This window comes from Chionomys nivalis, chromosome 14 (genome assembly GCF_950005125.1).
Source record: "Chionomys nivalis chromosome 14, mChiNiv1.1, whole genome shotgun sequence".
Taxonomy (NCBI): domain Eukaryota; kingdom Metazoa; phylum Chordata; class Mammalia; order Rodentia; family Cricetidae; genus Chionomys; species Chionomys nivalis.
In genome coordinates, this window is record NC_080099.1 from 1,055,652 (window position 1) to 1,073,173 (window position 17,522).

General features: G+C 35.5%; 1 protein-coding gene across 1 annotated transcript in view; it reads right to left on the reverse strand.

Annotated features, from left to right (window-relative positions):
* Rttn (rotatin) overlaps nt 1-17,522 on the reverse strand; it is a 139,796-nt gene that overhangs the window by 51,138 nt on the left and 71,136 nt on the right. The window contains exons 28-32 of the mRNA XM_057789236.1: nt 15,630-15,849; nt 12,332-12,460; nt 11,582-11,692; nt 7,055-7,213; nt 5,336-5,407 (exon numbers count right to left, since the gene is read on the reverse strand). Of these exons, the coding sequence (XP_057645219.1) occupies nt 5,336-5,407; nt 7,055-7,213; nt 11,582-11,692; nt 12,332-12,460; nt 15,630-15,849 (691 nt within the window). The remainder of the gene's footprint in view (nt 1-5,335; nt 5,408-7,054; nt 7,214-11,581; nt 11,693-12,331; nt 12,461-15,629; nt 15,850-17,522) is intronic.

Here is a 17,522-nt window from a genome sequence, read left to right on the forward strand (position 1 = left end):
ACAAATAAAGAAACATAAATTGTAATGGAAACAACTATTCAGCGCTCTTCACAATTAGATCTGCCGAGTCTTTACCCCATCAAAGGCCTTTTGGACGGACAATGGCAACAGCATTAGAAATGGGATGTTACAAACCCGCCATCTTCTAAGGTCCCACTTTTCTATCTTTAAAAGTGGTGGTAGAGTGAGAAGTAATAAGTAATCTCTACAACAATTCTAGCAATTATTCTCTGAATTATAAAATTATAAAGATAATCTAACCAAATTATACTTTTATTTAACAATTTTTTAAAACTCGTTCTTTTTTCAAGACAGGGTTTTGCTGTAGCTTTTGTTCTTTTTCTAGTCTTTCTAAGAAGATAAACTAGGGTTAAAAAACACAGATAAAAAAAGATATCATAGTAAAGGCATAACAATCCAAACTAGTTTATTCACAAAAAAAAATTAGTATCTCAGAAAGCAGTATAAATCTAGTTATGACACAGGGGTCTGGGAAGACCAACCCAAGAGGCTCACGATGGGGATCATTTCTGGAAACATACAACATAATAGTGCCAATCAGTTTTCAACACTGACTATACAGAAGTCAAGTTCAAAGAATTAAAATTATGTGTTGGTTCATGGTTTTGAAGACCTCATCTTTAGGTGGCTAGCTCAATGAGTTTAGGTCTGTGGCTAAGCAGAAACATCATAAAAGGGCATGGCACCATGACCAGCAGATGAGCGCTGACCATCTCCTGGTAGCCAGGAATCAAAAAACAAGAAAAGTCATGTGTACCATGGACAAAATGCACCCCTCAAAGGCACATCCCTCAGAGACTTCCTACAGTGCAGCCTCAGTTCTCAAGTTCTACCAGTGTTCCATAGTGCACCCTGTTAGTACACAGCCCTTGGGGACATTCAAGTTAAAAAAAGAAAAAAGAAAAAAAAAACACAGAAAAAGGATAAGTCATTTTGAAAAATAAATACAAAATATAAAGAGATTGTATAGAAGAGGTAATCCTTCAAGTAAAGAGCTTAATGAGTATCAGTGAAAAAACTTAAGATAAAATTCTAGAAAACCATGAATAAAAACATAAATAGTAAAAGGTCAGAGATAAAGAAGAAAAGAAAGTGTCAACAGCCCTGGGTGCCAGAAAACTATAGGGTAAAGTTCTTGGGAAGAATGGTTTTTCAACTCAGTACAGAGTAAATAGCCAAACTAACAATCCAGAAAATATTTAAAGACAGTTTTAAATATGCTAGAATTCACAAGGTAGATAAGAATATGACAATTTAGGGATGGTTCCTAGGATAGGTGGTCCAAATGAAAGAGGAAAGAAGATTAAGAGTAGAAGAATTTGAGTTGTGATACAGACTTACGATGCAGGAAAAACAAACAGTATTTCCAAAGAGAAAAGATATGTCACATAAATCCATTTTTAAATTCTGTGCATTCTTATACACATAAATAAGCAACTGAGAACTAGATGAGTCAGCCATAGAAGGGTGGATAAAGAATTTTAACCATAAATCACTTAGTATGAATTATGTAATTTCCGTTGTTCATAATCAATCTGTAGACAAAGTCAGGTATGAATATAAATATCATCAAACCTCACAAAGCAAAGATTTAAATAAAAACTGGCAAAGGTTGGCCTCAGAAATAAGGAAGAGGAGAAAGGACACTAATATAACACCTAAGGCATAGCTTGTCTGTCTTCTAAATGGGGCCCTGCAGGGTAAAAGGCAAAAGTGTCAGCAAGAGCAAGAAGAGATAACAGTGTCTACAGGGAGTCAGTCACACAGGAACTAAATACATATGCAGGTGTCAGAGTAATAAACACAATACTGGAAATATATTATTTGGAAATATATGGTGGGCTCCTGAAGAATTAAATTCAGAGACTGACATCTCTGTGAGTGGAAACAGGTAGTGAATATCATTAATTACTCTATTGCTTTCTATAACTACAGATATATGTTACTCGAAACAACCATCACTTCTAAAAACATAAACAATTACTGTATTAAAAACATTTTAAAGGATGCCTTTTTATTTATGTGTCTCTGTGTGTTTCTGTACGCACTTATGTCATGTATGTATGGGTACCCACGGAGGCCAGAAGAGAGTATATTGGATCCCCTGGAACAAGAGATCTAGGCAGTTGTGAGCTGCCTGATGCTGGTGCTGGGAATCGAACTCATGTCCTCTGAAAGAGCAGTAAGTGCTTTAAACTGCTGAGCCTTCTCTCTAATCCCTCAAAATCACTTTTAAGTTTTCAAATGAATGTCAAAAGAATGGAAAATCATGGGTATTAGATACCATTATTTATTTTCAGTTGACTGACTTTAACTAAGCCATTCGATGACTCCCTATTCTCCAATGACAAAGGTTCTTACTGGTGAGGGTGCCATGCCCGGCATATGCACTAAAGAAGGCCTGACTTAGGCTTTCCACTGAAGATAAATAGTCCAAGGGCCAGGATAAAAGAGATTTATACTGGTTTCGCTCCACAGATTCAAATGTCATCAATGTCTTTTTGCACTATGGGGAAATTCACATGGCTTAATGGCTCTATCTCAAGATGTCTGTGTCCATAATCTCCCTTGTCCCCAGAAGGTGAACTGAACATTGGACCTCACAGATCACCTGCTGAATTTCTGGGAGAGCTCAGAATGGCAGTGCATGAAAAAAAAAAAATTAACTCTTAAGTTATCAAGTACCAATTATAAACATAATTGCAAAGAAAAATGCAGATTAATTATCTTAGAACTATCCAGTTAACTTGAAAACAGAGTTCTGAAGGAAATAAACTACAATTTCAACTGTAAAACACATATTTTACTCATATAGTCACAGTGTAAACAGACTTCTTACATATGATAGAAATAAAACTATGCAAAAAATTACATGTAAGAACTTTAAAATGAAATTACTTTGGTAACACATTAAAAAGTACTATAATATAATCCAAAAAAGACTATAAAAATGATCCTAAATATATTAGAAATCTATAAAGGCACATAAATTATGAACTTATTAGGAATTAGGAAGACTTCAACAAGAAATATTTTGTGGAATATTGAAGGTGCTTCATGATGTATACAGAAAAATGTGAAAAATATGTATATTAATTAGAGCAAATATGAAACATTTATGTATGAATAACATAATTAATATGGGACAATAATGAGTGCTTCTGTTTATCAAAAACACATACACAAATAGTATATAAGATACTTGTCTTGAGCTGCTCTCTTTACAACTCTGAAACCTGGACAATAAAAAAATATTTTTAGAACTATATTTAGAAGATGGTGAGATGACTCAGAGGGTAAAAGCCCTTGATGTACAAGCCTGATGGCCCGAGTTCCATTCCTAGACCCCATAAAAGAGGAAGAAGAAAATAGACTTGACAAAACTGTCTTCTCACCTCTCAACCCACACTATTATGCACACACACACACACACACACACACACATACACCAGAGGCACATCCCCAAAAGACACACACCCACACAGAGACACACAACACATACACACACACACACATACGCGGCTAAAGATGACTTTTAGCACCAGCACCACAAACTGGGCTTTGCAAAGACTGAAGAAGTAAACAGCCCAGGAGATTAATCCCAGCTGGATCACACATCAAGCTACAAACTGAAACCTGCCTTTCAGAAGCTCAGCTTTATTCAATAACAATTAGCATATTCTAATTGAAATTTAAAAATAAACAGATTTATAGAAGATCCTGTGAAGTAGTATACAACATTATTATAAGCATACAATCCTAAAATGAGGATGAAGATTAAATGATAAAAAACACATGACTACAATGAGAGTACTTCATATTCTCCAAATTATCTATTTATATGTTAACTATTTAATGACTTGGCACTCACTATTTTTAAAAAACCTAATATATAAGAAAAGAAATAAATCCAACTGTACACTAACAGAAGAAAAGGAAAAAAATTTAATATGATTGCATTTGTAAATACAACCAATCTTATTATTATAGAACCAATTTAGTGATGTGGATAAGAAAGAGACTATCTGTACTCGGAAAATATATAATACTGACTAAATATGGGGCTTCATCAAGCTATTTCAATGCTTTGTGCTAAAGCTTCTATACAATGAGAAAAATAGTTCACAGAGCCAACAATTATGCCAGTTAATATACTGGAAGCTTCTAGAAAAGTATCTAGTATATGTAATGCTAAGCATACTAATTCAAAAAATACGAGCCACTACAGCAAAGAGATTTATTTTTTCTTACAATTTTATTATTATATTTTTAAAATATTTTTTCAGGCTGGTGGTGGTACATGCCTTTAATCCCAGCTCTGGGAAGCAGAGGAAGGCAGATCTCTATTGAGTTTGAGGTCAGCCTGGTCTACATCATGAGTTCCAAGCTAGTCAAGGCTACATGGTGATGCCTTGACTCAAAATAGACAGACAGATGACAGACAGATAATGGATGGACAGAAGGAAGGATGGATGAATGACAGATCTAAATAAAATGTTTTACTGAAGGCTGGAGAAATGGCTTAGTGATTAAGAGCACTTTTCACTCTGAAAGAAGAGCAGGGTTTGATTGACTACACCTACATGGTAACTCATAATCATCTGTAACTCCAGTTCCAAGGGATTAGTCATTCTCTTCTTACCTCTGTGGGCTCCAGGCATGCATGTCGTTCAGACACATATTTGAAGGCCAAACAGTCACACACATGAAATATGTAAACCTAGTGTGTATAGTGGAAGTTGTACATATGCCACAGCATATGTGTGGAGGTCAAAGGATGGCGCTACTGAGTCAGTTCTCTCCTTTCCCCCATTGCTGGGACATTTCGCTAGCTCAGGAGAATGTTCAAACATGAAAAGGAATCAGACAATTTCTACCATCTAACTAAAAAGTATTTGCTGCCATACACACAATTTTTTGAGTAATAAAGTTGGTATCAACAATAGACTAGTTCTTAGACTCTCATGAATACCAAAGCCTGTAGACAGAGAAATCCCTTATAAAAACAGGGTGGAATTTGTACATTTGTACATTGTCTATGCATATCTTGTGTGTAACTTAAAAGTTCTCTAAGTCACAATGCCTGAATGCTGTTGTATGTGGTTGTCATGCAATACTGTTAAGGAGAATGATAAGAGAAAAAGGCTACAATTGTTCAGTACAATTACTTCTTGCTGAGTATTTTTAACTCTTGGTTGCTTAAATTCACAAACATGAAACCCCCGAACATAAATGGATAACTGCACACATATGCTGAAAATTTAAAACTAATTAAGATAAAATATTTGCTAGACTAATAACTGTTTATACCCACCTGCCAAGTATAATCCTTTATAACTTCTGAAGGCATTGGGATTACAAGGAGATTCTGAAGAATAAAAGCAGCCTGAAAATTAAAAACACAAAATGTCAATACTGCCATCTTGTTGTCATCTTTGAAATAACCAACTGCTGTAACTAAATAACAGAGATTGCAGTTAGCCCATTATACACACTAAGAGGGCCTCACGAGATCTCATACACCACAGTTCTTGTTAGCTGATGACTGAACTAGGTAATGAGCATATAGTATATATATTATACTATATATATATATAATATATAAAAATGTCATTAGAAAATATATTTTTTACTATTTCAAAATACAGTTTCATACAGAAAAATGATTAGTATAAACCATTCTAGAATCATTTAAGAAACATAGTATCTTCACATCCCTTCTTAGGGTTACACACAGAGAGCAAACACTGCCTTCTCCCTCCTCAATTGTCTCCTCTCTCATACAAACTATTCTTGAAGCACAAAGGTCCAATTTTACCTATCACAATACCAGACAACAGAATGAAATAATCATACAAATATAAGACTTGATTTTCATTTAATGAAAGATTATGGTATAATTATAATGAAAGAATAACAAAAATTTGTAAAATTCTAAGAGTAAAATGTCCATCCATCTTCACTGAAGTCAATTTTAAAAGTTTGAAATTAATGAAGAAAAAAAATCCATAGATGTAAGAAGTACCACTTGAAATTATGACAGCAACTACTAACAAGAAAACTGGTTTTATGCATTTGCCACTGGATATTGGTTAGTGGTGGTCCAGGAGCTGCTGATTTCTTCAGAAACCTCTGAGAACTATTAGCTTTCATTTTCAAAGCTACTGGTATGAATTATCACTTTGACAGTAGCAGCAATAAAAAGAAACTACCAACTGGAGCTGACAAGATGGCTCAATGGGTAGAGGCAGTGGTGGAGAGACCTGGTGACAAAAGTTTGCTCCCTAGAACCCACAAGATAGCAAAAGAACTGACTTTGGAGATTTGTCCTCTGGTGTTCACAGGCACACACATGCACAAATAAAAGACATAAACAAGTAAATAATTTTAAGAATGCAAATTATATTGGTGTTTATTTTCTTCCCACATTATTAACATATATGTGAAATGTTATTTTCAAAATACTTTTTTATTAATAAAGGTTTATAAACACTAAAGACCTACACATGTTGAGTAAAAACAACCCTTTTCTATAAATTACTTTTCAATGTTCACATTAAAATATATCAGCAAGAGGGCTCATCTGGTAAGGGTATTTGCTGCCAAGGCTGAATTGTCACCCAGATGGAAACAGAGGGCTGGCTCTGGAAAGCTGTCCACTGACCTCTACAGTGCAACATGTGACTGTACAAGCACACCGCATATGCATGCACACAGATGCAAAATAAATATTTAATGCAAAAATGTAAAATATTCTGCCTTAATTTTATCAGAATAAATGCCTTGAATTTTCACTAAGAATTAATAACTTTTCATTTAAATATTTTGTAAGCAAAATAAATAATGGTTTTTGATCAGTCCACCCTGCTAAATGGCAAGCCAAGTGAGGTTTACGGCAATAGACTTCTACGACACAAAGGCTGGCGGGATTAGGATGCTAGCTCAGACCTACCTCCCGGCGTACCATACTGCATTCAGACTGATCAAGAAGAATGTTCACCACAGCGGGATTAGGATGCTAGCTCAGACCTACCTCCCGGCGTACCATACTGCATTCAGACTGATCAAGAAGAATGTTCACCACAGTTCCCCAGAGTCCACCAGAAATATTCTGACAACTGTTTGCCAAGGCCACACAGCCAGTTTCAATAGTAGTCAGTGCTGATCCCAGTCCCAGTGAGGTGAATCTCACCTGTCACGTAAAGACAGAGATATCAAATCCATGGATACTCTTTCGGAGCATGAGGTCATCCTTCTGGTAAAAGGAAGTGTTAGAACTCCATAAATGTGACATTGGCTTTACATCCCTACACACTACACGACACTCAGAAAAAGTGTCCTACACATCTGTCAGTATGGCACTGGCTTCACATTCCTATATACTAAAGGACACACAAAAACAGGGTCTTACATGTGTGTGAATACAGCCTTGGCTTTACATTCCTACATACTAAAGACACAGAGAAAGAGTGGGGGAACTGACTCTACAGAAATTCTGTATCAAGGTTGGAAAAAAAATTAATGACCTAAAAAAAAAAAAGTAGACTATAACCAATTGTCAAATGAAGGTAAACTAAATAGGTATAAGTAAGCATTAAAGTAATTATAATTTACAAGGTTTTATTCAAGAAAGAAAAGAAGATATGTAGTTATATTTACTGAACATGATTTCTATCTATTCCTCATTTATAAAAAAATACCCTTTTATTTTGTTCTATTTTTCTTAAGTTATTAATATCTTTTGCAAATAAATAGTTTCAACTTTTTAATACATTGTTTAAAAATTATGTAGCTGAGTTACATTTCTTTCTAGGGTATGCAGTGTTTTCTCAAAAGTTATGTTAAGAAAAAGACATTCCAAAGAAGCTTAATTTGGCACAATAATGGTAGTCATAGCATAACTGCTATTTAAATAATAGTTTGGTGAATTTATGAATTTTGACCCAAAAGTACATTTTCAGTGACAATTACAGGATAAAAATAACATAGCCATAATAGTCAAGTAATAAGTCTAAGTACAAAGCTCCTAAAACTATACCAAGTTCAGATCAAGTAACAATTCCACAAATCAAGATTTTTAATAAGATCTACTATTTCTTATTCAATATCATTGAATAAATGACTAAAACTACAACGATAATATGAATTTTGTATTAAAATAGCACTTAAGTATTACTAGGTTTTTAAAATGAAATGGGGTAACTGCCTTAGCAAAAAGAGATAAGATGTCTTTCTCCATGTGCCTGCAACAAGAAAAGGAAAATGAACACATAATAAGAAGGCAGCCATCCATACAGTGGGGAGGAACCTCCCAAGAGGCCAACTGTGGATCTTTGGGTGCTTGGTCAAAAACATAAGAAAAGAGATTGCTGCTTTTTCATTTGTTTGCCTGTTTGTTTTTTGAGACAGGCTTTCTCTGTAGTTTTGGAACCTGTGCTGGAACTAGCTCTTGTTCAGGTTGGCCTCGAACTCACAGAGACCTGCTTCTTCCTCCCAAGTGCTGGGATTAAAGGCGTGCACCACCATCACCTAGCAAAATTGCTGCTTTTGAAAGCGATCATTCTGCGTTATTTATTATGGCAACCCAAGAACATTAACCAGATTTTTTTTCTTTACCCAGAATAGGAACTATACTGAAACTATACCCAGCAACACAGAAGTGATTTCCGAAGTACAGATGGGTTAGAGTCTAAAAGACTGGAAGTTCATATCAGGAAGATCAGCTACAAGGATGACTATGGTGTGATGTCAGAAAGAAATGAGAATATGGTACTAGAAATACAGTATGCAAGAAGGGTGGTTCTTATAAGATGGTACTTTGATTTGGACAAGCAACCATCAAAGGCTTGTGGGTTAAATGTGTGGCCCCCGTCCATAGAACCACTGGAAGGAAAAAGAACTGTTTTAAGGATAGGGCAGTTAGAAGCCTTCTAATCATATTGTAGCAAGTCCAAGAAAGGAATATTGAAACCCTAGCCCTTCTACTTTTTCTTTCTGCTGCCCAGCTGCTAAGAGGGGAGCACCTGTGCTTCCATAAGCTCCCACACAGACACTGCCACAGGATCAAAAGCAACAAGTCTGACTGTCTATGAACTGAAACTTTCAAAACTGAGTAAAACAAACCTTGACTTTCTTTTTAAGTTGTTTTACTCTGGCATTTGTTATAGTAATGGAAAGCTGTTTTAGACACACAGAAGTAAAAGTGATCTAATTGTGTTCAAGTGTTAAGTATTTTGTGAGCAATGAAATTGTATACATAGCTGAAAATATTTCTAAGCCAAGTGTTGAGTGTATAAATTCCTCCTGAGTGCCTACAGAAAAATGCAAAGAAAATATGATTGAATAAACAATTAACAATACACATGTAAAAAAGAACAATCATGGGCAATTAAGAAAATTCTCAGATAACTATGTGTTCTGAAAAGACTACAGAGCTATGACTGAATACTGTTCCATGAAGAGATGAATCTTGAGGCATTATAGCAGGAGCCAGAAAGGAGATGAGACTGGATCAGCAATGCCAATGCCAATGTGAATGGCAGGGAAGAAAAAGAACTGGAAGATTGTCGGGCTTGGGTTCTATAGGCAATATGTGCCATCACTCTTGAAAGAGAATTATAATCCCAGTGTAATACAGAGATCTTCAGGTCTGCTGCTCATACCTTAGGCTTGGAAGCAAGGATGTTTCTCCTCAGTTTCTAAGGTGATGGGCTGCCTTTATAATTCCACTGGGCTAGAATGGCCTAGACGAGTTCCTCAGGGATGGTGGTGCTGTCCTTAGCCACAATAGCATGGTTGGAGCCCAAGGAGACAGCCTAAAGAGGTCAGGCTACCTGTTGGTAACTAGGCAAAATACCTAAACAAATAGGGGAAGCCTGGTGTTTGGTTCATGCTAGTACTTTTGCCAGATGTTAGCTGCCTGAAAGGAGCTCTACAGATTACACCCTATGCTATCTCTCAGGGTAAATTACAAGCAGTAAAGTTTTTGCCTCAATAGACTTAAGGAGAAATAAGTACAAAGACTTAAGGAAATGTTTTAAGGTTAATGTGAGGTTAGCTTGGGACAGCACTACCTATCTTCTGGCAGAGTGAATTCAGGACACTCTGGCTCTCTCTCTAAGAGCTATGGCTCAACAACTTCAGACATGCAGTAATTCTTGTCCTTAGCATCTGTGAATGTCCCAATGGAGATCTCTTTGCCTGGACACCAACACTGACCAACTGTCTGCCAAAGAAGATAATTGTAGGAGGGAAGATTTAAGTTCAGACAAAGACCTGGTTGACAGAATATGGGTATTAACTGTGATTACTTTCTTGCCGGAATCAAACATTGCTGGGACAAGTCATCTAATACACCAATGCATAGAGGAAATTGTGTCCAGGAATTGATTAATGCACTGCTGGGGCTTGGGGGATAAATCCCACCATAAGGGAGCACTATGGCTTCACAGGGGATTTACAATGAGAACAGTGACTATTGGTAAAGCAAATACTCCCACTGCCTTGTATTCAGGCCTCCTCCATCAGAATGAGTGATCCTGGTGGGTAAACCGGGTAAGCTTCAAGATTTGTCAGCTAAATTCTCACTGCATAATCCTAAGGACCACAGTAGCTACCACCGAATGGTAGGAAAGTAGGGCTGAAAACATTCCTCTAGCGGGCGCTGTAACCCACAGTATAAGACAAAGGGCTTTGGATTTAAGTGCTCATGTATTTGCTTCCTCAGCATATACACTTGCTTTGAAACTTCATTTCATCCATTCCTATTTCTACCCTTGGGAATAGGACTTGGATATGAGACTAGAACCCTACGACTAGTCTACCCTCAGATAGAGATACATAATTTCTGTGTTTCACAGTCTCCTAGCTGAATGAGAATAAATTCTTTCCTCAGAATGAAATATATGAATTCTCTTCTATTTATTTAGATAATATTCAAAGCAAACTTTGGACTTCACAATTTAAAAGTTGATACTGCAGTGGGTTAAGATTGTTTTATTTGGGAGGTGTTTTTTTTTAATCTGTTTACAGAGATTAATGTACTTACTTGAAAAGATAACAATACAGATTTTAATGGAAGAGAGAAGGAAAGTTAAGTTGAAAAATTTCCCCACAATCTCAGTGGAAGCTTTAATTTCCAATGTGACCTGTTTGGAAATAGGGTTTCCTCAAGATAATTAAGATGAAATGAACTCTTAATAATGATGCCCTACCCACAACCAGACTTGTGACTTCCTGACAAATATATAGTAAAAATCTTGTGGATATTCTGCAAAAAGACAGGTATATATCAATGAAAATAAGAACCTTCTCCAGAGCACGACAATGCTGGTACACAACCTTGAACTTTCAGCCACCAAAACTATAAGGCAAGAAGTTCTCTTACTACAATAACCCCCGTCAAGAGAGTTTTGTTATGGTAGCCTGAGTGAAGAGAGACATCAAATAAAACATAAGCTGTATCAATCACAATAACCCACATTACTACATAAGTATATCTATTGTATTTCAGTTGCTTTTCAATCTGGATGTCATAAACTTGATATTCCTCTATACTGACCTCTGGATCTCGATCAACCCATAAAGGAATTAGCCAGGCCAACCCCTGCTGAGTAGGAGCATCTTCTTCACTGTGACTACCCAAAGGCAAAAACCAAAGTGGCATCCACTCCTAGAATGAAAACCAAGGACAGAGTACTTCAAGTAAGTTTGGAAAACTTATTTTAACTAAAATTTTGAAGATCAAAATGTAATAATGTATTTTTGGCCAAAATAAAGCAAAAAAAAAAAAAATTGGCTTTCCTTAAAACAATTTTTCAACAAAGGCTTTTCTCCCATGACTTAGCCAAAAACAAAAGAAACAAAATAAAACAAAAAAGGTGTTTTCTAATTAATGATTTCAGCCAAAATTAATTTTTAAATAAATTCAGACACATATAACTTTCAAGAAATGTTATAAACCTAAATAATCATTGTCTTAAAGATTTTACTTTCATCCTTTGTGTGTGTATGACACACGTGTGCAGGTGCCTGCAGACAAGACCCCCGTATCCCCTGGAGCTGCAATTATATGTGGCTGTGAGTCACTCATTGTGGGTGCTGAGAACAAACTCAGGTCCCCTGGAAGGGCAGCAAGCACTCTTCACCTCTGAGTCATCTCTCCACTACCCACCCCCATGCAAATAATTCTTGTTGTCTTACTTACAAGTCAAAAATAATATTTTCACGTGGCAAGCTCGGAGGCTTGAAATGTATTAGACATAGTCCATCAAGCAATAGTTCGGATGATGACAGCTTGTGTTTTTCTTACCGAGTTTGGTGCCTGGGACATCATCTCATGGGACAAATGAAGTAAGCAAAGAACTGTGCTCTTCGTAACACCTTTGCCCATAAAGGACATAGCATTTCCTCCACGTTCTACATAAAACGAAGTAATGACCTATAAAGCAAACATAAGGAATTTTGTGGTGGTTTAACACTTAAGGGTATATAACAGCGAGTATCTTTCTTCTAACTTAGCTAATCAAATATTAGCCACATAAATTTGTAACAGTCCTATTAATTAACTTAACTGTAACTACAGTAGCAAATTTTACCATAGCTAAAAAATATTTTTAAATGTTTTCAACTTTGGGATTTGTTTGAAGAATATTTATTTAGTATCTTACCAAACATTTTTTAAATTTACAATATAAATATAGTATTTCTAAGTGCTGTAGCATTTTTAATCAAAATTTTTTAAATATGTAGTTAAAAAGGATATGCAAAATTACTAGTTCTACAAAGCTTTCTGACTACCAGGGTTATGCTAAACTTTACTAAATTCAAATAGAAAGTTTCTTTACTTCTTAGTGATCAAACACTGGTCCTCATTTGTTTCTTCTCCACACAGCAGAGAGCTCTGACACTTCTCCAACAGGAACAACATGGTAGTATTTCTCTTGTGAAGAAACACTCTTAACTTAGCAACTGAACCAGGAAAGTCCTGATGTTTGACTTAGAAAACTCTCTCAAATATGTGGCAATTGTTTCAGAGAATTTCTGTATGGATCATGCATTGTTCCCCAAACAGAACTCGATTCTTTAGCTAATACACTTGTACGAAATTATCATATATTTCTGATAGTAAACACCTTATAGGATGGAGGAATTAAAGTGAAAGATTCTACTATATCCTTTTGGTATGTATGTGTATTTAAAAAACACTGTATTTTATTAAGAAGGCTACAGTAAATTTGTACTGAATTTTATACTACTACTTCTGAAATTTTTTTAGCACTTTCAAGTCTTTCTTTAAAAACAGAAGATAGTTGTAGAGAAAAACAAACTGTAGATAACAATCACTGTGCTAAGCATTTAAATAGCCACTGAGGAGTAGAAACATGTAAAACAAAGATTATATGTTGAATAATAATGGTATATATAAGCTTCTACAGGTAAATGGTCATAGACCACCAAACAATATTTGTCACATAGCTATGAGGAAAAGAAGGCTTATTAAAGGATGGAAGGAAGCAAGTTAAACCTTAAACTCTACGTACTGATTGCTGTCCACAAAAGAGAGGCACTGAAAAGTTTTCTGAGTGAACAGCCAAATCTAACAGAAAATTCAGAATGTAAAAAAAAAGAAAACAGAAATAACACTCAAAATATAAGATTATCAAAATTCTTAACATAGATATGGGTTTTTAACACTCTGGTTTAAAAAATGGAGGGCAAAAAGTTGGATGGGTAGAGAAGGAGTGGGAGGAAGTTTGGGGACTGAGCAAACAGGATCAAAATACACTGTATAAAATCCTAAACAATAAAAAGATTGAAAGCATAAAAATAAAAGAAAATATATCTAGGTATTAAAAACACACATTAAACTTAGAAGTACATAGCCAACTTCTAATAGTGAAAGTGCATGAGAATCCACTGCTGACAGTTCCATGAAGACTCTTAGGCTTCCAAATTCCAGAATAATCTCGGAAAATTCTGCTAAGAAGTCTGTCAGCTGGACATGTGCACACATGCAAGACTGCCAGTACCACAGAGAAGATCAGAGAAGATGATGGTTCCTTCCTTTATAACACTAACAAACACTACCACTGGTGAGATAATGTATAAAAACTGGAGAGGGCTGGAGAGATGGCTCAGAGGTTAAGAGCACTGGCTGCTCTTCCAGAGATCCTGAGTTCAGTTCCCACATGGTAGCTCACAACATCTGTAATGAGAACTGGTGTCCTCTGACCTGCAGGCATAATGTAGGTAGAACACTGTAGACATAATAAATAAATGAATCTTAAAAAAAAATGGAGAAAGTATAATTTATATCTGGATGGCAGGAACTATAGATGCAGCAGATAATTAAGAAATGAATAATAGACAATGATTTTGAAAATTTAGATGAAAAATTTTAATTCTGAAAAAATATGCTAATACAAACATAAAAATATTCTAATTACATAAATATAGATCTACTAAAAAGTCAACTCAACATAATCTTCCCAAATAGAACATTCCAGGCCTGAATAATTTCATAAACAAAATCTATCAATAAGTGAATAATTAAAAGCATTAGATTAGAAACTGGAAAAAAGGTAGATGAGTACAGAGAGTGAATAAATAAAAATTAAATTTTCATAAATCAATATAAATGAGAAAAAATTTTTAAAATATATGTATATAACATCCTCATTTTCACCACAAGGCAATAATGTTCACAGCAACACAAACATCAAAACACTAAATGTAATTCATTGTTGTAGTATGTAGATTATGATAAAAAATTTCAAACCCCACCTACAAGCAACCAAATGAATAAATGTCCTAAGAATATTGTTGAAAGAAACCAATCAAAACAAATGGTTCCATTTTCACATTAAAAAGTTCAGAAAATATTTTGTACACAGACATGAGTTACATAGTGAAACTATCAAGAATGAAGAAGAAGAGAAAAAGAGTACCAAGAACCAAAAGCCTTTGGGGAAGGTTTCCAAAATGAGCATGCTTGATGTTGCCAGAATTGTCAGCTAGGTTATATTGGGAGACTTGAGGGCAATCAAGTGGGCTTTAATTATGTATTAACTCACTGGGACAGTTGTTTAATTTTGTGTATTTTCCAGTTATGTATTTTATTTCACAATTTACAAAATTTAAGCAGGACTGGTTAGATGGTTTAGAAGGTAAAGGTGATTGCTACCAAGCTTGGTGAACCAAGTTCAATCTTACGACTCACATGGTACCAGGAAAGAAAGGACTGCTGTAAGTCCTCCGATGGTCACACCTGTGCTGTGGCATGCATGACCCCCACCCCATCCTGCCCCAACACCCAGAGAAAGTGAAAAACAAAACGTTAGCAAGCTAAATGAAATAAGTGAAAAAACAAACCGCTTCCATAAAGAGACAAGATAATTCTTAGTTTTTCTTCAAAATGAAAATATGCATATATAAGCTCACATTTGTTTAAAAATATTAAAACATTTTATACCATTATAAGTTACACATTTACTGTACTATAATCTATCTTAAATATAACTATATAAACTGCATTTGTTCCTGACATGGAAATAAGAAAAATGATCAATAAACAATATCTAGGTGCTAGAGTTGTCATTCTCACTTACCTCCAGGAGGCCAGACAAGTACTTCCCACAAATTTCAAGTGGCTTTGAGAGAGGAGAGTGTGCACTCCACCCAGGGACAGCAGTGAGGTGGGCCATCCCTCCTAAGGTCCGCTCCAAGGCAGGCAAGCCATAGAAATGAGGAGCATCTGTAACTCGGAGGCACTGGAGCAGCTTCAGAGACAGTTGGGTTTGGAAGACATAAAAAAGTTCCAAGCATTTCCTAGTCATAGAAAAGGAGGAAAACCACAGTAAGGGGCAGGGTGCTGTCTTGGCTGCTGAGAAGGTTTCTGATGGTGCACTACATTAGAAATGTATGAATTAGACAAGACGGTAGAAAATATTCCTTGTGAAAATAAGATTTTTCAAAGGACTCATAGAAAAGATATCAACAAAGGTAAGGCAGGAGAAATAAAATAACAAGCATGCTGAAAATAATATGTAAGTAATATTAGCACTGCCACCCTAGAAAGCCAAAATTAAAAAATACACATTTCATGAATTTAACTTGCAAATATTAATATTACACTTAAATCACTGTCATAAAAGTATTTTCATTTAATTAAAATTCACCTTTTCAACCCCAAAATCTAAACATATAAGCAAAACTGTCATAAATAGAACATTTTCTACTAAAGAAAAAATTCATAAAATTAAGTGCCAAGGCATGCATTCAGAAATATAATCCTAGATTTAAAACCTTATATAACAAATTACTAAATGAAGCCTGAAATTTTTTCAATATTACTCTAAAGGATATGTTAAATAAACAGAAAGGGATGATAAATACCACCAGAAATAGATGGCACAACGCTTTATTAATCTTGAATTTCCTTAAGGCTATTGAGAAAGGAACAACAGCTGCAGAGAGATATTGGACAATAGAAAAAATGTTCTGAATTAACACAGCTGGTATACTTCAAGGATGTATTGACCTCATAATGGAAACCGGAAGATGTGCTATGATAGGGAAGAGGTTTTTCTCTTGTTTCCACAGAAGAAAAGTTAAGGATACCATCAAAATTAATCAAGATTCGGCTTGAAAAGGAGAAACTTCTGGATAAAGGAAAACGGCAGCTCATACAAAGAGGTGACAATCTACAAGCTGTAAGAAAAGCTCATAAGGGTTGGGGCAGTGATCTGTTCTTGTCTTTGCAGGAAAATACCCATCTTCAAAAACTAAAGAGACCATGGACATCTAGATGCCTAAAGAGAAAAGATAGCTAACCAGAAAGAATCACCAAGCCAAAGGGGGTGGGGGTGGGGGGGAATCTGACCTATGATACCAACATTCTCTACAGGGTAAAATCTCACTACCTAAACATACATATATCCTTACTTCTCAATATAATGGTAGTCCTGACTCAAAAATCAAAGCTGGCTTTAAAGTTGGACTGTGGCTATCTTCTTTTCTAAATCCAATCATGTTGTTAAAAGAAAAACTCAAGAGTTCCTGTCTCACATCAGAATAGCCACCTAGTATAGGACAGAAGGAAAATAAAAATCTAGGGACTAAGGTTATCAAAACTCTGTTTTCAAAATTCTACTTCTCCCCATACCGATTTTCATCTTTACAGTGCTTTACTTTGAATATATGTCTATCAAAATTCAAACTTTTTGTTTTGATATAAATAATGTTTAACTTTTCCACAGAGAACAATACATTTTCCTACAGTAATCTCTGAAGTGTACAGGAAGATGGGACCCTACAACAATTCCACCTGGTTCATAATGATGCCATTCAGCTGATAGCACCACTTAAAACCGGCTTTGGATTACAAACTGCTCATAATAATTTCAAGGTGGCTAGCTGAGATGCTCCAGCCTAACAGACTACTCTAGCCAGGACTTGAGACAAGTCCTGCACTTTCCCATTACGCACAAACTAGACAAAAA